Source organism: Spinacia oleracea, chromosome 4, assembly GCF_020520425.1.
Source record: "Spinacia oleracea cultivar Varoflay chromosome 4, BTI_SOV_V1, whole genome shotgun sequence".
Taxonomy (NCBI): Eukaryota; Viridiplantae; Streptophyta; class Magnoliopsida; order Caryophyllales; family Amaranthaceae; genus Spinacia; species Spinacia oleracea.
Window position 1 is genome coordinate 13,186,470 of NC_079490.1, and position 22,113 is coordinate 13,208,582.

The 22,113-nt window shown below is 39.8% G+C and overlaps 1 protein-coding gene across 19 annotated transcripts; it reads right to left on the reverse strand.

Annotated features, from left to right (window-relative positions):
* Nucleotides 1-344: 344 nt before the first annotated feature.
* LOC110792633 (uncharacterized) lies at nucleotides 345-21,401 on the reverse strand. 19 transcript variants are annotated; one of them, XM_056843918.1, is made up of 18 exons: nucleotides 21,123-21,393; nucleotides 19,479-20,065; nucleotides 18,609-18,847; nucleotides 16,817-16,900; nucleotides 13,923-13,993; nucleotides 13,745-13,838; nucleotides 8,030-8,109; nucleotides 7,452-7,500; nucleotides 7,102-7,216; nucleotides 6,405-6,553; nucleotides 3,614-3,890; nucleotides 3,427-3,529; nucleotides 3,221-3,348; nucleotides 3,062-3,140; nucleotides 2,870-2,981; nucleotides 1,998-2,173; nucleotides 1,796-1,916; nucleotides 345-1,348 (listed from the first exon to the last, which is right to left on the reverse strand). In XM_056843918.1, the coding sequence occupies exons 10-18, from the start codon at nucleotides 6,549-6,551 to the stop codon at nucleotides 722-724; spliced, it is 1,770 nt and encodes a 589-aa protein (XP_056699896.1). In that variant the 5' UTR covers nucleotides 6,552-6,553; nucleotides 7,102-7,216; nucleotides 7,452-7,500; nucleotides 8,030-8,109; nucleotides 13,745-13,838; nucleotides 13,923-13,993; nucleotides 16,817-16,900; nucleotides 18,609-18,847; nucleotides 19,479-20,065; nucleotides 21,123-21,393; the 3' UTR covers nucleotides 345-721. The 19 variants fall into 19 exon arrangements, with proteins under 19 accessions (XP_056699896.1, XP_056699894.1, XP_056699887.1 ...); XM_056843916.1 differs by lacking the exon at nucleotides 7,452-7,500 and adding an exon at nucleotides 8,959-9,087; XM_056843909.1 differs by adding an exon at nucleotides 8,959-9,087 and having other exon boundaries at nucleotides 7,452-8,109.
* Nucleotides 21,402-22,113: the final 712 nt, after the last annotated feature.

Here is a 22,113-nt window from a genome sequence, read left to right on the forward strand (position 1 = left end):
ATTTGAACTAGCATTATCCACAGTAATAGTCATAATCCTAGATATACCCCATTCAAGTAAACACTTTTGTACAGACTAGTTGTTGGACCGCGCGCTACCGCGCGCGGTCCCCCAAGATATTAGAATCGGTTTGGTATATTTAATTAGCGTGCTTCAAACACCGAGCTAACCATTAAGCTCAAAACAATTGCAAATGGTAAAAGATGACACAAACAATCACGAAGTTATGGAACCGTACGAATTGGCGACCATCATAATTTTGTCTATGGAAGATAGATACAAAGTACTCGTGCAAATTAGAACATAAGGTACTCGGCATAGTGCCCGAGTTATAATGGAATATAGATACAAAGCACTCGTGCAAATTAGAATATAAGGTACTCGGCATAGTGCCCGAGTTAGAATAGAACAAGAGTTCTTATGTTTATATTACAAAATATGTAAGGGGTTCTAGATAGTGAGGCTTCATTCCCACCTTCTATACGATCGCAACAGAAGCTATTTCTGTTGGCATGAAGTGTAGGACTCGTTGATTCCAGGCTAAGTAGAGACTACCTATATCTTACAAGTTTCCAAGGTAGATCAACTACAATACTAATTATTTTACAAGACATTAATCTTAGCTAAGCAAAAGGGTGGATGACTGATTGACTTGAATTACATACCAGAGGATCTGGCTTCTTCATCCTAAGCAAAAGGGACAACTAATGATGCACTTGAATTACTTACCAGAGGAGTCATCCTCCTCTTCGTCTGATTGTCTTGCAATACTCCCCTGTGCAGCATGGAGCTCAGCTATGAATTCCTGCTTCAGTTTCTTTTGAGGAATGGCTCCTTGCTCTGGCTGCTTCCCAGTAACCATTGCTTGCTCAGGGTTCTTCCTATGAAGTGTTGGTTGTTCAAGCTGCTGCCTAGCAATTGTTGCTTGTGCAAGCACCTGGCTGGCACTCGGACCCTGTTCAGCCTGCTGATCAGCAAAGTGATGCTCAACATTTTCTGCTTGGGCCTGCTTCAGTTTCTTTTGAGGAATGGCTCCTTGCTCTGGCTGCTTCCCAGTAACCATTGCTTGCTCAGGGTTCTTCCTACGAAGCGTTGGTTGTTCAAGCTGCTGCCTAGCAATCGTTGCTTGTGCAAGCACCTGGCTGGCACTCGGACCCTGTTCAGCCTGCTGATCAGCAAAGTGATGCTCAACATTTTCTGCTTGGGCCTCCCCAGATTCCAAATCAATCGATTTCAAGCACCATTCAAGCACGCCGTTCTTTGAAAGGCCCATTGTTGGACCGACTTCCAGCAGAAAGTGGTTGGACTTGAGCATTTCCTGGAGCTGTTCAAAGGTCGCTGCATCATTCTGGAAACACAGGTGTTTGTTAAGCTTAGGAAACGTTTTCCAGCCTATGTATGGTAGAAGAAACAATTGACACCGAAGGATTAATAAAGGCAACACAAACTGCAATAAGCTCCTAATTTCATATGCAAGTATATGGCTGATTGTTTAATAAGTTATCTACCTACTAAGTTTTTGATAGTCCACTGTAAGAATTTAAATGTCATCAGGGAAGTGTGTATAACAAGTTCGAATGCCCTTTGTGTGGTCTCTGTTTGTCTTTCATTTCTTATGTAATTTGCAGTTTTAACCTGATAAATTTAAAGTTGATTTTTTACAGTGGTCGCCTAATTTTATAACAATGTGCAGCGTTGTGTTCTTTTCTTTCTAAATTTGTATATGTGTACATTCTAATGGGTTTTGCAACATTCTTCCATGGTTGACTTGTTAGTCTAAGGGAGATAGGCTTACGCTGTTCTTCATCCTGAACGTGTCTGCAGCCGTCATCCTGAACAACTTTTCAGAATCTTCAGTGAACGAGGTGCATTCCATTGTGCCAGTCCCATCAGATGCCACGAAATTGTAGGTAATCCTGCAATGATCATTTGCAAAAGTGTGACACAGCATTACATGTATTCGTCTGTAACAAAGCATTCTAAAGTTTGCAGCTTACTTTGGAGTAGACACGGTATCTGCCTTACATCTGGTGCAAGTGTAGGATGTCCCTGCTGGAATGTCTCCACGCCGTCCACAAGCAGAGCACCCCAGGTATGCATTGATCGTGCTCATTTGAGGGTTGGGTATTGTAACCCTGAGCCAATGGCGTTGCTCTTGCAAGGTGTTGTAAGGCTAGGGAAAAAATCCGACAGGTTCACAAGTCAGGCACACTTCTTTATATTCTGAAGTGCATCTACATTACCGGAACAATAAGACATACATTATTTGTGTATCACTTTTTCGCATATGAGTGTGGGTTTCCAACAGGTTTAAGCTCAGTTACCCCGGGCCACTTTCTTGAGGCCGTCACTTTTTCGCATATGATCGCTTTATTATGAAGCAACATTATAACAGCTCTAATCAGACAAAAACTACCTGTGTATTACTTATGTCACATGTATTTCTGTTCTCACTGAATGTAAAGTTAGCGTAGTTGATTGGATGGTATTTTGTCGTTACTTAGTTTAGCAGTTATGCAATGCAATATAGTTTAGGTTATGCAATGCAATGTAAACACAATGATGATGTTGTAGCAGTCCTTAAATTCCCTATCTATTTTTAGTAGCTATGCAACGCAATTTAGTTTAGGCTATGTAATATCTTTGATGTTCAGTTTTTCTTTTTGCTGACATTTTTTCCTTACTTAGCTTAGCTTAGCTTAGCAGTTATGCAATGCAAACATAGTCCAACACTGATATGGCAGCCTAGAAATATTAGTTTTTTGTTGTTGGGAATATGAAATCATCTGAGATTATTGTGTCATTGACTGGAGTTTTAATAATTGTAGACGATAATCAAGGTACATAGGACAAAAGCAAAGGTTTATACCCTTTTCAGCTTCAGGGAGTCCAGTGTGATGATCACCTTCTCTTTCGTAGGGTTCCTGACATCCAATACCCTTGCTTGCCTGTCACTCAGCCAGTCGGTGCGATTTTTGACCCTACAAAACATATCGAGGTTAGTTGCCAGGTATTTTATGTTGTGTTTTTAAAGGATAAGGAATGACATGTGCTGTCTTACCATTCCCTCAATGCGTCTGCTCTTTCTCCTTTTGGATCAGTAATGATTCTAGTAGACATGGTGGAACCAAGGGAAAATCCTGTACATTTCGCAGCGTCTTTTGTAAGATAATTGAAACTGTGTTTTCAGACACTAATGGAGGATTAAGGTAATCAAAACCTTTATGAAAGCTGCCTCTCAAAGCCGTGAATCCAAAAACAGTGAACTGTTCTGCCCATGAGGAGAGGGGTTTGCAATGTTCTCCAGTCAGCTCGTTCCAAACAGTAATTGTGATTGGCTGCTCATTGCTGCAAAAGTGGCGAAGGTTTGGCACTGATGATTAAAGCGCAAGATGTTTAGATTTTTAAATAGAGTATGAGTCGTACCTATGGTCTGTCACCACAATTTCACGAACTAAGTATTCGCGTTGTTCAAATCCAGTGACTTTCCGTGCTTCTTCTTCGAGGTATAGAACAACAGCAACAATATCTGCAAATAAAAGGAGCATAGAAATAAGTATTGGCGCATGTGTATAGTATCACAACATAGTAGGGAAGAGGGTAGGTTCTTTACCAAATCTGTCAGTTGGATCATACACTCTTGGGATGGTGGCTAGGCATTGGTATTCCGGTAATACTGGCCCTGACTCAGCATTCATTCGTTGGATTACCGCCTGTGAGCCAAAGCTCATCTGGTATCCAAGCAGACCGTATTTCGCGTCTTTGGCTTTCCAATATTCATCGCTGGCTTTAATCGTAGCATTAGCTATCTCATAACTCCCTAAGTGTTCAATAGCTTCCTTGTAGACATCAATTTGATTTCCAAAAAGTGCAGCACGCATTCGATTTCCCTGCATAAAGCAATAGCATACAACAGCTTAAATAAGTAACTACCACCAGTACATGTGTGCATATTTGATAAATAAAACCGTAACTATACATGGTCAACAATATGGGAGCATAAGGCAACGGGTTTAGGCAGAACTGAATCCTTTCTAGATAGCAGCTATGCATTGGGAATGAAGCAACAGAAGAAAGCCTAACACCTGTGGGGGAACATTGATGTATAGGACTGACATAGAAAACATGCATTTTGGGAATAGCTGATTCTGGTCAATATTACATTTAAATCACTAATCTGGGTGGCCTAAAACTGCTGATTTTACTGCATAAATCAGACTGATACACATGGCATCCAACCTTATTCATGGTTGGGCCTCCCTGCCCTCCACTGTGTGAATAGATAAAGCTCACCAATGACTTTGCATCATAATTTAATATAAACTAACAACTGTATGGGCATACTCCCCTATAAAAAGCAACCTTCTCCAACTCACTCTCTCACCTATCCTCTATTCAGGTATATTGTTTTCTGAAGGGAAATAAATCCCTATTCACCTAAAAGCCTCAAAACTAAACGCTCCTCAAATGGCAAGTGATGTGAAGATCGAGTCGTCTGTTGTACCCTTTGGTACACAACATATCATGTTCAGCATGCTTAGATGGTGTATGAATACCTGGATACTTACAGAAATATCACAATTAACATGAATGTTCTGATGTATTGTCGATACTAAGTACCATGGTCTGATGTATTGTCGATACTAACACGACATACAGTTAAATTACCAGGCCATGTGTAGGTTTGATGAGATGAAGGTTTATGAAACTGAGGGTTGACACCACGAATGTCTGGTTCGGTTGGTTGTCCCCCCAGGGTATGCGCCTTCAGAATTACAAACCACCTAAGGACCAGCACTATATGAGCAACAAGAGGTAACCGCTGGACAGCTCTATTATGAGCCTGTCCTGGTTGCATTGGTTGCCCTGTGGCTGGCCCTCCCCGGGCACAGGCTTGATCAGACCGTCCGTCATGTCTTGCCCCCATAATGTATAGAGAGCTACCTTCGATCCAATGTATCCTAATGTTAGACCTATTAATGAAGCAGTGTTATTCATGTCCCCTAAATTTGCAAGTGTTGTATGTATTTATCTATTTGCTTTTACATTATAGTTTTATGCCTTATGACGGTGCTATTCCGTTAACTTATTTAAGGTATCTATTAATGCTAAATAAGTTAACGGAATAGCATCTTCAATAGCAAGCCATATGCAAAAAACACAAACAGGCCAAGGAAATAAGACTATACCAGATTTTTTTTTAAAAACAGCAGTTGCATGCATACAATTCGATATAAAACATTGATGATTAAAGAGTTATTACCAGAAACCTAATTCCAGTGGTGACCACGTGCGACTAAATATGCAGTCGTATCCAGGAAATCCAATAATTTGATAGATGACGTACGCTGGCCAGCAGTTCTTATGTTTTTTGAAGAGTAAGAAGGTAGGATGTTTATGTTTTTCAACTAAGTGTAAGGAGTTCATATGTTTTTTAAAGAGCGAGGAGGTACAACTTTACGAGTTATTCTTCTGAATGGACAACTAAGTGAAAGGAGTTCCAGAAATTCTAATCGTTTATTATGGAACGAGGTAAATAGAATAGGTAGATATTCTAATCATTGATTACGGAATGAAAAATTCTAATCACTGGACGGTATTTATAATGGGAACTCTAATCACTGGACGGTATTTATAATGGGAAAAATTCTAATCACTGGACGGTATTTATAATGGGAAAAATTCTAATCACTGGACGGCATTACGGAATGAAAAATTCTAATCACTGGACGATGCTACTATGTTAACGTATCTAACGTATCTATCAATACTAAATAAGTTAACAGAATGGCAGCGTGAATAGGAAACCATATGCATAGACCACAAACAGGGAAGGAAATGAGAGTACACCAGGGGAAAAAAAATGTAAACATAGCAGTTGCATGCATACAATTCGACATAAAACATGTATGATTACAGAGTAACATGGAACCCCATATACCTATTCGGGAAATCATTATTGTTTACAGGGAAAAAAACTCCTGGACGATATTCATAATGTAAACTCTTTTTCAGATCTGAAGTGTCTGTGATACTCATATTTGTTATACTACTATGTGTTCAACATTTCCAGGTTGACAGATTAGCAGGGATTTCCTTTTTCCCAATATATTATGTGTTGACAGATTATTAGCATTCTAGTACTGAGTGTGTAAAGGAGATATTAGGAATTTCCTTTTTAAAAAATTACTATGTGTTGACAGATTCAGAGGAAAAATCAACACCAACTGCTGCTTGAGAAATAAGCAGCATCTTAGAACTAACTCTAAAAGATAGAACACTCACTAGGCAACTAAAAGTCAGCAGCTTAGTAAAGGCATGGGGACAAAACAGATGGAAATAAACTTGGCAGAGAACATGTAAGCAAGCATGAAAAAAAGGGAAACGAAATGAAACAATTATACCTTGTCATCTTCCATCACAAGTCCTTGGAATAGGATTCCCTTTGAAGGAGAGTTCCTTTCCGGTCCTTTCTCTACGACCTTGACCTTAACCTTGTAGCCCTTGCTTTTTTCGGTTAGCTGATCCAGATACACGCGTTCAGGCTTCATTTCTTAGAGTTTGTACACATGGTAAGAAAAAGAAATATGATTAATCCCACAGAAATAATCATGAATTCTGTTTTAGCTAACATAACAACATCATCTTATTTTGTAACTGTGTAACTTTGAATTATCAATTATGCAGAGAATACAAAGAAAAGAAATATGATTAATCCCACAGAAATAATCATGAATTCTGTTTTAGCTAACATAACAACATCATCTTTTTTTGTAACTGTATAACTTTGAATTATCAGTTATGCAGAGAATACAAACCTAGTAAAACAAATCTATATTCAATTGGCAGGCATTTGAAAAACAATAATGCAAACATTTATGATCTTATACATCAAAGCAAAATAATCATGAATTCTGTTTTAGCTAACATAACAACATCATCTTTTTTTGTAACTGTATAACTTTGAATTATCAGTTATGCAGAGAATACAAACCTAGTAAAACAAATCTATATTCAATTGGCAGGCATTTGAAAAACAATAATGCAAACATTTATGATCTTATACATCAAAGCAATAAATTCCATTTGATTTGGTCATACCTGACAAACTGCAGATTCTGATTGTGGAGAGGAAGCTGTAAAATTCTGCTTAGGTTGTAAAAGATTGGGACTGAATAGAGGGTGCTACATCTTCATATATAGAGGGAAGGAAAACCTGTGGTTCAAAAGAAAGGCACAGCAGTAAGCAAAGAGGCATGGGCAAAACAGCAAATCAACTATTCAGAATAGTGTTTTATTGTCCTTGTAGCAGGTGAAGTCTTGTATTACCATGTCCTAACACTATTTAAACCATACTTTGCTATGTAAAAACGTGTTGCCTTAAACTTTAAGAGGGAAATCTTTACCACGTACAGCTGATTTTAAGGACTACAATATAAAAGGATACATACCTCTCTAATGGGTATGACCATGTACTGTGGTCTGCTGGTTTTTTATTTCCTGAGAAAAAAACAAACACCTTTGGAAGAGGCTGAAGTATTAATAACATTATATAAGGTTAGGCTGGAAAAATGAGTGTGAAGTATTAATATCATGATGAAAGTTTAGTGCTTCATAGATTTCTGCGAGATTTTTTATTTAAAGGGTTACGGAACATCCTATATTACGGTGAGCAACATCTGTAGAACCATGATGGTTACATTCGTATAACCAGTTTCCGAGTGTATATTTCAAAAGAAGTTAGTAATAGATAAGTTGCAAGCGTCTAAAGTGATATTCTCAAGCTAAGTTGACAGGGGAAAAAACGCCTTAATTAGGAATACTCGAGTAGGGAAGTGGGTAAAAGTGGTGATACAAAATCGGCTCGATTAGGAAACTTGCTAAAATTGGTGGTTAACCTTTTGAAGATTGACCAAGAGAACGGCTACATTTAATAGGATGCTTACTATACAGAAACAAATGCATGTTCACGACATTATAACAGTTTAGAACACAAATCTCAAAACCAAATTCAGCAGTCTATTCTTACAACTTGATCGCACTAAATTATGCATACACCATTGGAACTGTGGGCAAAATGAGGGGATACGTCATGAACCTCGCTCATACCTGCAAGCAACGACAGTCTAACTTTCAGTTTACATTTGGTTCACTCTCAAAATAAAGAAAGATGAGGTTTTTTTTATGTTCACATGTAGTTCATATTACTTTGAAACAAGAATCCAATGACAGTCCGTATTATTTCGTTGTAGTTTTTTGATTCTCTGTAATGCACTGTACTGCTTGAATTAGACAAGTGTGCACTTTATTTTCTTTCACCTGGAAGTGGTGATTAATATGTCTCACCTACAATGGATGTGTTAAGTAAGCTACAATATGAATGTATTTCATAATACCGGTTTAATCAGCAAACGTGTGCAATTTGGTTGTTCTGAATCTGAACTACAATGACCAAACAGGCAAGCAAAAGAGCCCACATAAATCTAAGCGGGCTGGTTATAAATACTAATATCCTACAGAAAGAACCTTTGACAACAGTTACTGGAACCCGGGGTCTGTGCACAAAAAAAGGAGGTTATCTCTGGTGTACAAGCTATAATTCAGTTAAGCATAGCAGGAAGATACTAATTGAAAGTACTCTGTCAGGATATGCATTTCTATTTTGGAAAACCAAAAAGGAGAAGGATTAACGAAGAGGGAGCAACACAGAAAAATATAGAATCTCTTTGGCTATTATAATAACTCCATGTTAAAGTTTAAGGACTTGCATTTAAACGACCTAATAACACTGGTTTTAGTGTCACCCAATCGCTTGAGCTTAGGTGCTTTAATAATGAGAGTAGAACACAAAGGGACTCACAAAATACTACCAAAATAGCACATATGCAAACGTGTTTATCAGTTAGCTACTTCCAATGTGCAAGTTGATATTTAAGCAGATGGGTGTAATGAACTTACATTTCCTCTGCAACAGGAACCTGCAGATGACATTAGAATGCATGTGCTTGCATGATTTTCTACACAGGTGGGCTGTTTTTCACGGGCATATTTGCAGCACAAACCAAAAGGCACAAAAAGGAGCAACAACTGCATGGCATGAACATGTTTGGTTACAGTAAGCCGTACAAGAATAATAACAAAGCAAGCTGTAAATGCACAATCAGGAAGCAGATAAAAAGGTTTGTGATAGATTACCTGTATATCATATGATACCGGCTAATCTGAGCACATCATAAGAGATGACATTTCTAACATGGTGCTCAGGTTGGTGTCCCGGAGATTGTTTTGAAACAACTTTGACGTTACATGCTTTTCTAGCACGAGACAATGCCACATAAAGCTGACCATGGGAGAAACACGGCTGGGGAAGATAGATGGAGACTTGGCTTAGTGTTTGCCCTTGTGACTTGTTTATCGTCATTGCAAAGCTTAGTTTTATAGGGAATTGTTTCCTCTGAAATTGGAAAGGATAATTGGAAGATGCAGACGGCCGAAGCCTAATTCGGGGTATAAAAACATGGCTTCCGCTGTGCTGCCCAGTCGTGATCATGCATTCAATCAGATTCGGGTAGAAATTCTTGCATATCATACGTGTCCCATTGCACAGGCCAGACGAAGGCAGGATATTGCGAAGCAGAAGAACTGGACAATTTTTCTTCAAGACGAGCTTGTATGGGCTCATTCCACCTGGGCAGAGGGTGTGTATAAATTCAGGAGGATAGATCGCGCTATTATCATCAAGAACTGTATCAAAACTCCTGTACATAACAGATTCTCCAGGGAATTTGTCTATCAGGGTAGCATTGATATCATCAACATCTTCATTCAGGGGGGTCAGTATAGCCGTTGTTGTGAAATTGCCTGGGGTGGACCTGCAAACATCTACCTCGGGAAATGCAATTGCAGTAAGTTCGGCAATAGGATCAGAAGCGACCTCAGATGGGTGTACTATCTGCATTGGCAATTGCACAAGGTCATTCTCGCCGGTTTGCAGCTCACCATTTCCAAGAGAAAGCAAAAACGCAGAAAAGTAGGGATCTTCTCTTGCCCGAACATTTTCAGTGAGATTGAACCTAATGAACCGAGGCCAAAGAACAGAACTCACTAAGCTAGCAGCAACAGCTTCTCGCTGTGTTTTGCGGGGTAGGACGGGCAGGACCTGACGGAAGTCGCCACCAAAAACCACAAGCTTGCCACCAAAAAGGGTATTCTCATCACACAAGTCTCGTAGAAGCATGTCTAATGACTCAACATTTTCTTTCCTTGCCATTGAAGCTTCGTCCCAAATAATCAACGATGTCTCTTTTAGTAAACATGCAAGACTGCCCTGTTTAGGAACATCGCAAGCAAGGGAAGCATCAGAATCTATCGGTATTTTAAACCGAGAGTGAGCAGTCCTCCCAGAAGGTATATTTGATGCTGCAATTCCAGATGTCGCAGTTGGTAGGACAATCTTGTTCATCAAACGAACCTCTGCATAGAGAGCATTGTATAGGAAGGTTTTACCTGTTCCTCCGGGCCCGTCTATGAAGAATGCACCAGGTTTCCCTTTAAGAACGTGGTCAATAATGCTGTCAAATGCCTCCTGCTGTGCTTGGTTTAATGTGTTACGGGCATCAATACAGTCCCGAGGTATCGGTGCATCAAGTGCATCGATAATGTCTTTTGTTCGCCTGAACTCTTCATCTTGAAAATCATTTAAATGTTGTAGGCCAAAGTCTCTAAATGATTTCCCCATTGCTTCAAGAGATTGCTCAACAGATCTAACAGTGAGCTCCCTTGACCTGCTATCAGAACTCGGATACTGGTGCCTATAATCTTCAGAGAGAGCGTCGTAGTATTTTAACCAGAGGGCATTGGGGTCACTTGGCTGGCAGAAGATCAGCACTGTTGAAAAGAGCTGTCGGAATGCAGTCGGCATTTGCACTTCACACGCTTCAGCTAAGCACAAGTCGACAGCGTTGTCTTCCTCTAGCAATTTCAGCCGCAGAGCTGTCTCCTGAAAAGTGGCACACTTATATCCATCAACAGTTCGGAGATGATCAAAGGATCGCGGGCTATCCACATGCATCAGTAATAATCTGAGGAAGTAACGTTCCCCTTCAGCAGGTGCTACAAAAGTGAGCCTGCCAACAACAACGGTCTTGTTGCTTCTTTTTTTCCATTCTTTACCCTCCCACTTATAATGCTCTGGAAATTCTGCATATGTATAGCCCGTTCCATCAGGTGTGGCAGCATTCATCCTAAAGAATTCTGTAAGTTGAGTTCGAGATCTTTTATCATTTAAAATGATCTCGTCTAAATTCTCATGAGGCATTACCTGGATTGTCTGCAAGTTAGGCAGATGTATTTGCAGAGGCAACACCGATGGAAACATCTCAAACAGATCGAACCCGAAAATTCTCCATGCTGCCTCACACGGGGAAACCCACCTCCCAGCCTGGTACTGTTGTATCTCATCAACAATAGCAGTGCTACCATCCTGCACGTTGAATGAGATCCTGTCATGGCCCTTGTACACATATTTGTACAGGTATTTGACTGCCATTATGGTCGAACAAACCTCAACGTTTAAGTGGCAATCAAAAAGTGATGATAGGTACGGGTTATACGGAATAACTGACCTGTTATCCATATTAACCCTGCGAATACAAACACTTTCTCCAGTATCTATCCTTTTATAAAGTGGGTATCCATCGCTGCTGTTAGTTGTCTCGGCAGCAAATTTTTTCGGATATCCATACTTGCAGTGCCCCTCATTACCTTTCCGTTTCATGCACGCACAATCAGGGTTCAGTTGTCCACATGGGCCATGCATCATGTGTTGAAGAACAATCTTCCTCAAGTGAGGGTTGGCAAGAGGAGGGATCTCAGCAGAAACAAACTTATCAAAGTCAGCAGGGCTTCTAATCTTAGAATTGGGTTTAAGGATAACAAGGAAATGAGCGTGCGGTAACCCCCGTTTCTGGAACTCAACAACATATATCATAGCAGCAACTTCACCAAATATTTTTTTTTTCATGATATGGTGTTTTAGCGCTATCAGTTTAGCACGGAAAATCCTTGAAACTAAATCTGGCCGGTTTTGTGCCTCCTCTCCGACAGCCAACTCTTGTTTAATCTCTGGCCAATTAGGATTGCACGTCATTGTAAGGAACAAATCAGGCTTCCCATACTTCTTAACTAAGGACATCGCATTCAAATACCTCTTTTTCATATCCCTAGCCCCCCCCAGAAAACTTGGTGGTAACACAACTCGATGCCCCACATTAGCTGCACTGTTTTCACCGCTCTCGACAGTGTCGAGTATACCTTGGTACAAATCTGCCCTGATAGTTTGCTGGTTCTTTCGGAAAAAGTCCAAGCGAGTGTTTTCAATCTTCACGTACATGTCAACAATGTACTGTTGGAAGCACCTCCCTGCCCTTAGCAGCATGTTACAAGGGCGTATCTGAAGCTTATAAGCATAATACTCTCTGCAAGAGATATGCTTAGCTGATCCTTCCCGACCTTGATGAGCAACTGGTAAGCAAAACAATAGGCCATATGTTATTACAGATGCAAAAGAGATATGCTAAAAAAAGAATGTAGCCATGGGTAGAACAGAGTAAATGAAATTAGTAAGGCATACGGTTATCTTCTTGAGCCAAGAAGTCTTCAACAGTGTGGACAGCACACGATAAGACAGGATCCTGATGAGTGGCAAGCTGTTGTTGCCCACCCGTTGACATCTTTTTAAGCCCTTGATGCCATCCACAATCTCCAAATGGGAATAAGAGCGGATACTGAAGTGCATCATAACAACCATAATAATGCATTATTCTATGGGAACTGTTTGATTTTCCGGAAACCAATATATGTGGACTTCTACTTGTACTGGAAGATGTGCTTTCAGACCAAATGACTGCAACTTCATCGGATGTAGGAGCGTTATAGACATTCTGATTTAGCACAGTGTTTTTGTTAAGTAAAATCTGGGTATCTTCATGGACCTCCATTTCTTGTAAGGATCTAAAAAATCTAGCATATGGGTTTCTTTGCATGACATTCATTAGGATAGCGATAATTTCTGGCTTTAATTCTGGGAAACAGCCTACCCGATTTTCAGCCTCGTGTTGGCCATCATAAAAGTATAGTTGCAAATATTTAAGGTTGTCATTAGTGGGAAGCAAATTAGGGAGATAGTGATATATTTGCCCATGTAGCTTAAATACATATATGCCTTTTTCGGTCTTCGAACTTAAGTCCCCCCCAAGGGAGCTAAAAGCAAATAGATTATTGTAAAGCCGTGCATATGTTCTGAAATGCACAGCATCACTGTCTCGGGAATCAAATAGCTTTACAAGATCATCTGGGTATGCATTGGAAGCTAGTTTAATTTCTCCATTGCCGCAACAAAAGTGCAGCGACTCAAATTGGAACTTCTTTGCAGAACATTTTGGGCAATATTCAGGTGGAGATAGTGCAAGAGGTGCAGCCGGTAATGGCTGTCCAATCACTGCAGCAGGCACCTCTGGTTCACAGGGTATACATATTAGCGATGGATATTTAACCAGGTGTTAATAATTAAGATGATTTAAGGACATGTTTAAAAGTACTTGGTGGTTTTGGCCTAGTATTCTTTGCCCTCGGTTTCTTGGGTGGTTGTGTTCTAACCTCAGGCAACTCACTGTAAAACAACGAATAAGCCTGTTTATAAACATGCAAAGTAACTATGGAACATGGCTTTGTTATATACCATTACCTGCATGAACCTGTAGGCTCAGCCATGGCCTGCACACTCCTCATGCGCTTGCTGCATCTTGGACGGCTTACATACGAACTACTCAAGAATTGATCTATGTTTAACAGAATTCATAGCAGGCTATGTGTAAGACACTTAATAAAAAAAAACACACGCATGAAAAGGCGGAGGAACTTACTCATCACATAAGGTGGCACGCTACCTATTTCCAAATGTTCAGTTCCCTGCACAAACCATCAGCTGTTTAATCTGCAAACACAAAATAAGCTAAGTCGACAAACAAAGGCACAAAGAACACGCTGTGTACAAAACGAACAACACAAGTGAGAGCCTCTCCTCAACCAAAACCCAACATTCAATAACTGTGAACACAACCTACAGACCTGAATAGACATACATGTTAGTCTGGTGTGTCCACCAACTTACATTTACATATCAAACAACCCTAGGTAAATTTAGAATGCAATTAACAATAAGAAACATGAGCAGGAGGCAGCATCAGGGAAGTGAGACACGATACATCAAGGAAAGGGAAAAGCACTGTAAAGCAGGATACAAAGAAGAGTGCTCCAAAACAAACTGAATTTCATTTAAACATAAGGATTCAATACAAAGTTGACTGCTATTAAAAGCATACATATGATCGCCATATACGACGAACCAGAATTTCTAAACATAGCACCATTACAACTTGAACTACCTAACAAGCTTGACAGCTAACAAAAGAGAAACTGTATGGCGATACAGCAAGAGGGAACCAAAAGAGAACCATCACCCCTAACATTACATATACAAGCCACCTAAATTCTAGGAATACATCTAGGCTTGTCCCATCAAAAGAGGAGGCAGTTTCACGAAACAGAGCACGGTGTGCTCACACCCCAAAGGTTGAACTATTTCGGTAGGTTAAACAGTCTTCCGGCGTTTGAACACAGTGTCAAGTTCAGTTGGAACAAAGAAGACCGGGGTTGCAGAAGTAGAACCAGGAACAGATGGCCTGACAAAAGAGGGTCTGGACATGCGCTTTTTGGGGGGGAGAGGAGCAGTAATCATAGAGGGTATCTGAAATGGACAACCACGGGGAGTCAAGCAGTCTTGCTCAATCACAAGGGCGCTAGGCTGAATAGTTTCTTTAACCCCGGACATGCGCTCCCTCACAGTCGAGCAACTTTCTTGTTCAAGAGAATACACAACAGCAGCGTATTTCCCAGACCCATAGTTCGCGTCTACAAGTTCAAAAGCATAGAGGCGCATCAAGCAATAGATGGCCTTCTTTGCTACACTTTGCTTAGCATCCTCAAGAGTCTCTGTATAATCCCCAACAACAGACTCCATAGCATTACTCTTGTGCGGACTTGTGAATGTCAACCAACAAACCCAAGTGTGAGGCCCAAACTGGAGATGCTCAATAGGAGCAAGCAAGACTTGAGTCTGGGCAACCACGGTGCGCAATACTCCTATATAATCCAGACGCACGTGTTTCACAGAAACTCGAATGTCCATACAATGATGTTCTGGAGGCAGGACCTGTGGATGTCCGCTTTCAATACCCTCTAACTCAACTCTCTTGAGACGATACAACCTCGCACATCTTTCAAGGGCCCTATTGCTAGCAGAAGTAAAATCCTCAACAACAACATCATATTTTTTTATAAGGCTACGGACAGCCTTCTCAGCAGCTCTCTCGCAAGACTCCTCCAGTGTAGGAGCTTCTCCGCCAATGTACACATAAGCAATTGCACTCGTTCCCGGCCTCACCGCCACGCAAACATTATTTTTATCTATATCTAACATATCGTACATTGGCTTTGGAAAGTGCAAGCACTCTACAACCTGCCTCAAAAGAGGCTGAAAAGGAATACGGATTTGTGCGGGCGGCACTGCCATAACCTGTGATGGGAAAAGGCTAAATTAAGGGGATTTTAGGCACATAAGCAAGCAAACAGTCTGAGACTGGGCACGTATATGGTTAGGCACACCGAGCAAAGCAAGAAGTACAAGAACTCGCTGTTGGACTTAAAATCAGGATTGCAGATGACCATGCAAAATGAACAAGGCAATTAGCTTGTTAGCCCACTGTACAACTGCTCTACAGGCAGCAACAAAAACTAAAACACTCAAATGTTGGCTAACCACCCTAGCACAAACCTAGACCTAACACTGGATTTTTTAAAATATTGGGATGTAAGTGTATGATAAACATAAAGGGGGGAAACCTTGCTGGGCTCACCACTATTAGCTGTGTGTACGTGTTGTCAGTTAGGACCAATTGAAAAAGGTGAGTCGGTTCCAAAAGACTTAGGTTCTCGTTAACTCTTGTAGCCAACCACACTATAGGTCACAGTCTGATTCAAGTAAGCACACTATAGGTAGCTATTCAGTCAGGCAGACTACATGGAGACAGTGACTCCGTCAGCCATACTTACTTATAGTATTAGGATTCGATTGATATTGAGCTATCCTATATGTTTGGGATTTTAGTGGCACTGTATATCCAGGGACAGTTGAACTCTCTTCAGTGTGTAAACCTTAAACACTACCAACAAACACACAATACACAATACTCCATCTATATTACGACTAAACATACCAATAGTAACAGATTGATACCCCGAATCACCCCGTAGTAATTAGTGCGTGACTGCTGAAAATTGCAATGCTATGTTAACTTCCACCCAATTGTCCCATTTCAGTATGCTATCACAACAAGCCAAAGACAAATATATAATCAGGTCAATGGACAAAACATCACCACACACATGGATGCACACCTAGGGCTTACACTATAAGCATAAAAGGATAAGGCTAGAGGGCGGTTGAAGGGTTGACTGCCTCTAATGTTGTGACCCAAATATTACAGGGAAAAAGAGGAATCTCGGACGGAAATGAATGCTTTGGTAACCCCCAAGAGAGTTAATAAACCAGCAGGCAATGGCAAAACATGTATATGCATACAACTAAGCAACAAGAACACAATCTATTCAAACCAACGCTGCCTGTATTGCAGGCCAGGACGGAAAAACTATAATAACCGGCACAATGAACAGCAGGCAGAATAGTTCGGGCACTAACCTAACGCACTCAAGAGGCAAAGCAAGGATAGCCGGAAACACTCGGAACCAAACCGAGCAATGATGCTTGCAACACTTGTCCTGCCTATGCAACAACAGACAAGAACAAATGACTAAATTAGTTGTCCCCAGATAAAAACACGGATCCAAAATGCAAAACTTAGACAGTAACAAACGGCAGTTACACATCAGTTTACGTAAATTAGCTAGCTAACTACTCTAGCAAATATATGCCAAACAACAACTGGATAAAACATGCCTAATTACAAAAATTGGAAACAGAGGCACGTGTTCGCTCCAAACTACACGGATAAAAATTAGCATCAAAGGGCAGTTATGCATAGACAAAATAGTTCTATATTGTGTATGTGCGCACACACACACACAAGTGACAGGGAAAAAGTGCAGTAAAAGGCAACACGACGACCTAGCCAACACAAAGACCAAGCAACAAGGCAACTTGTTACAGCATTGAACCTCGAAATTCAGGGACGTTACCAATAAAGACGGCAAACTGAATTAGGGATCTCAATGCATAAACATCTCAATATTTCATCACAGCTTAGGGATATGACTACATAACTACCTTAGTGCATAATGATCCTCATCTTGTATTATATAGAAACTTGTGTTAACTGAAAGAATGGCACCCCAGAAGAACGGACAATAAATTTACAAGTATGTGCACAGAGTATACAAAATAACACTAAACAAATGGGAAAAAAACGGATGTTCTTTTTTAAAAACACCAGCAAAGGACCAAGGAGTGCACATTCAGTATTCACCGATACATGTCCATAGATCGTAGGAGGATTTCCGTCAAGGGTAGACAAAATTTCTGGTAGATCATATGGCTTGGGATTTTAAATAGGCAGATTACATTAGATTGACAACAAACGAGCATCAAGAAGCAACATTACAACCACTCTAATTATGTGAGTTAACATGAACACATAGCTAATCTTAACCTTGTTATTAGTATGAGTAATAAAAGGGAGCAAAGTTGATTGCACCACCTTTCCAAACAAAGGAAAACAACTGGTAAAAGGGAGCAAAGTTGATTGCACTACCTTTCCAAACAAAGTAAAACAACCGGTGAAGCAAAACCCTAAAAAGGAAAGAGAACCCCCCTCCCTTTATATATAGGTGTCTACTTTTGGAAACCAGCAGTTCTAGAAATTGGAAAAAGGACAACTGATAAAGCCCTCTAACACACACAGCCACAAAAAAAAGGATAATAAAAAAAGGCAGCATGGTGTGATTTTGAGTAAAAGGAAGGTTGTACTATCCCAGGAAAAGAGGGATGTGCACAAGCCGAACCCAAGAGTAAGGGGAAGGTTGTACTATCCCAGGAAAAAGAGGGATGTGCACAAGTTGAACCCAAAAAACAGGGTTGTCTTAGAAATCTAAGTGTGAAGCTAAAACACCATAAGTAATACTGTAGAGTATGAATTAACATGTAATGAAGAGGATTAATTCCAGAACCCAAAATCAAGAGAAAAAGGATTAATGCACCACAGTTAAGGGGAGAAAACACCACAGTTAACACTCCAACCTACGAATGAACATGTAATCAAGAGAATTAATGGAAGCAACAAAAAATAACATAAGGCTGAAGATGATTAATGCACCAGAATCAACAATTTACAGATGCAATCGAAAAAGAGGTAAATTGCAAAAGAAAACCCCCAAAATTACTCTGAATCAACAATTTCCAGATTCAAGATTTAATCGAAAAAACCCTAAATCGCAAAAAAAACTCAAAATTAGTAGATGATAAATATAGAACATACCTGTTAACAACCTATCAAGTTGTTAATCAAACCACCATCCTAACCAGTAACCAAAGGCGGAAAGATTTCAAGCATGTGGGAAGCAATGAACTATTTACCAATCGAATGATCATCTAGGAATGAAGGTTTGCCTAACTAACCAATTCAATTGCGTCAGGTAATGAATTCAATGCTTCCCACAGGCTGGAAGAGTTCCGATCGTCGTAGAAGAATAGCGCCGCCGCACAAGATAAGACGAACTGCGAAGAAGCAACAAGCTGGATCAAAGGGAGCAAAGCGAAGAAGGAGACACAGGCGGAGAAGGTGAGGCAAAAGGGGAAACAGAGGAGAGAAAAATGGAAGGAAGAAACAGAAAGAAAAGAGAACCGCCAGTAAATTAAGAAAGCAGGAAATAAAGAAGGAAAAATAAAGAAAGGAAAAGGAATTTGGGAAAATGCTTGAATCAAGGTTTGAACCTTGGGTGGCTTAGCAAATAGCATAGAGCAAACAAAGGGAAGGGATGTAGGGAAAATTCCTTATGAATAGTGAAAATCAAGGATATAAGACTCATAACACTATGCATAAGCATAGTGTTTCCATCCCACACATTTTAAAGGTTTGGGATTTACCAATAGTTATACCAGAATGACCAGGAATAATGCAAAAATTCAACATGTTTTTGTGCAATTTCCAGTTTTTATCTATGAAGTGAGCAGTTAAACACATGTAATTTAAATTTTGGCATGATGTCCATGTATCAGTGGTGAGGCTAATACGTGAAGTACAGTTGCTCAAAAAGCTCTTCAATTTTTTCTTTTCCTCCAAATACAGTTGAAAACAGTCCCTAGTCACTGTCCAACGAGAAGGAATGATAAAAAATGGTTGTATTACCTTCATGAAGTTGCGAAAACCTTCATGCTCCACCGTACGAAAAGGCATTTCATCCATTATCACCATTTTAGCTAATGCTTGTCTGGTATCTTCTTGGTTGAATTTCCACAAGTCGAGTCTTCCTTGTTTTTGATCCACCAGATTTGCATCAAGAGTTGATTGAGTTTGTTGACTTAGGGACAACAACCTTTGTTTTTGGTCAATGTTTGGGGGGTAAGCCTTACACCTCAATATATGATTTTTTAGTGCAGAAGTTCCCTAAGTTGTTGCACACCCAATAAGAGTCGTGCAATACAAACATTGAGCCTTTTCCTCTCCATTTATAATCTTTACTTCATAGTTATCCCATTGAACAGAACGTTTTTTTCTGTTTTTTTTTAGTTCCATCTGAAGGGGCAGCAACATCAACACTAGCAGGACGTTTTAATGGATTACTTGGCTCAATAGGGGGCAGATCTTCTCTCATTGCAGAAGCTTGGTACTCCAAGTCATCATTTCGAGATACCAAATTCGCGTTTGGAGGAGCATGACTTGTGGCAGAAGAATCATGCATTTCCCCACTACTTGAAAAATCCATATATTAGTCCCTATAATAGAAAACCAGGCTTTGTCAAATTCAAATCCAACAATATAATCAATATATTTGGCTTTAAAATTAGCACAATTTAACATCTGATTAAAACCAAACAGCATATTCATCCCTTCTGTAAAATACACAAATGTACAACCAGTTGAGGTTAATATGAGAGTATTTAAATGAGTAATTAGGTTGACAAAATGACAAGTATCAAGACTTGGTAGCTGTTTGTTACTAGATAGATCAGTGACACACCTTTGGGTTCATCAACTATTTAAATTAAACATGTAAATAAATTGCATCTCTTAATTTGATTTTAGCCCATAATAATGAATACCCAATACCTTGGTCTTTTTTTTTAAAACCAAAACTAATCAACTCCATCAACTCTTCTTTTATTGGTCCACATTTATCCTGAATTTCAAGCTTGTCAATTGTGCGAATTTTGTGGTACTTCATCACCGTCCACATAAACAGACTGCCAAGTTTGAAATCATATTCAATAGTACGAAGCAATGTCCAGAGGTTACCAAATCGGCGAAGTAAGACAGTTCTAACATCATCTTTAATTGGCAAAAAAGATAGAATGTGGACAAGTAATTCATCTGGAAGTTCACTTAACCTATCTTTGCAATTGCGTTGTTTATCACAATTTTTGTGTTTCTTTGATATAGATTTCATGATTTTTCGAGTATAAATCTACCCAGAAATTGAATTGGAAACTTAAAATCAATCTCAACCAACAAATCATTGTCTTTAATTATTATCTGACTATATACACTAAACGAAGTTATATTATTGTAATTTGTAACCTCTTCGGAGATTCAAAATCCAGGAATGACGTCACCCAAACTTGTCATTCTGTAGATCAATATGCTTCCTAATTAAACTAATTCGTGCCTCCAAATACGATTAACATCTTTATCTTAGTTCCTCATTTTAGTTTTTGTCCGTTTTGGACTGTGTAGTTTAACATACTATGACGTTACTCAGATGATCTCAATTAACAAGTAATTCTCATAACAAGTAATTCAACAAACTCAGTGTCTCAATTAAAGTTTATATACCTGGAAAACTTCGACAAACTTAGATGATGGAGACGGAGAGGAGGAGCGACGGTCAGGCGAACTCGTTACGTATGAGAGAAGATGATGGAGATGGAGATTGGAGAGGAGGAGCGGCGGCCCGGCGGCCCGGAGGCTTCGACTGAGGATATTCGCAGAGTGAAAGATTTTTGAGAGAGAAACACGGTGAGAGGAGAAGAGCCAGAACGGCGGAAAGGAGAAAAGAATTAGGTTTAGGACCTTAGGTTACTCCAGGTCTCCAGCAATCCAGCGTTATTTTTTCCAAAGAAATATTCATTATTCAGCGTTATTTTTTTTTAAAAAAATCCAGGGTTATTTTTTTTTTGAAATATGAAAATTTAGCTTTTCGGGTAATTCGGGTATCCGAATCTTTGTTAACGGGTATCGGTTACCCGACCCGTTAACAAAGATTCGGATCGGGTACCCAAACCGAAATCGTTATCGGTTCGGGTACCCTAATATTCGGATCGGTTTCGGTTCGGGTTTTCGGTTTTTTGGTTTTTCGGATAGTTTTGCACAGCCCTAATGTGGACATGGCAATGTCATAATCATTTGCATAGATACTTACTTTGGGGAGACTAGTATCGGACAGACCTATGAAACTTTACTGTAAGAGATGAGAATCTGTCATAAGTAAATTTCATTAAAATTATTTGACACTAAATCCTCAATACCTGAGTGATTTGAGATTACTTGTTTGAGAACTGGTTGCTTTGACGTTGACCAACCGTCGCACCGTAAAAGGAGGCTATAAAGGCAACGCTCAGGTAATCACCTATCAAACGAAGTCTAATCTCAAGATCGCAAGATTGGGATTGTCCTCCCATAAATCGGGATGAGATGCTAAAAGTTGTACAAATCCACTCGGAGAGCTAGAAACTGTGAAATACATGGCCGTGCTCAGATGAATCATAGGCTATGATTATCTGTTTTATTTGATCAGTTGAACACTGAAACCGAGAAACACCTCTAG

Coding starts and splice junctions, on each gene's coding strand:
- LOC110792633 (XM_056843907.1), bottom strand. Junction 13,670..13,744: donor GAGCCTACAGGTTCATGCAG/GTAATGGTATAT, acceptor GTTGTTTTACAG/TGAGTTGCCTGAGGTTAGAA. Junction 13,514..13,598: donor TACTAGGCCAAAACCACCAA/GTACTTTTAAAC, acceptor CCTGTGAACCAG/AGGTGCCTGCTGCAGTGATT.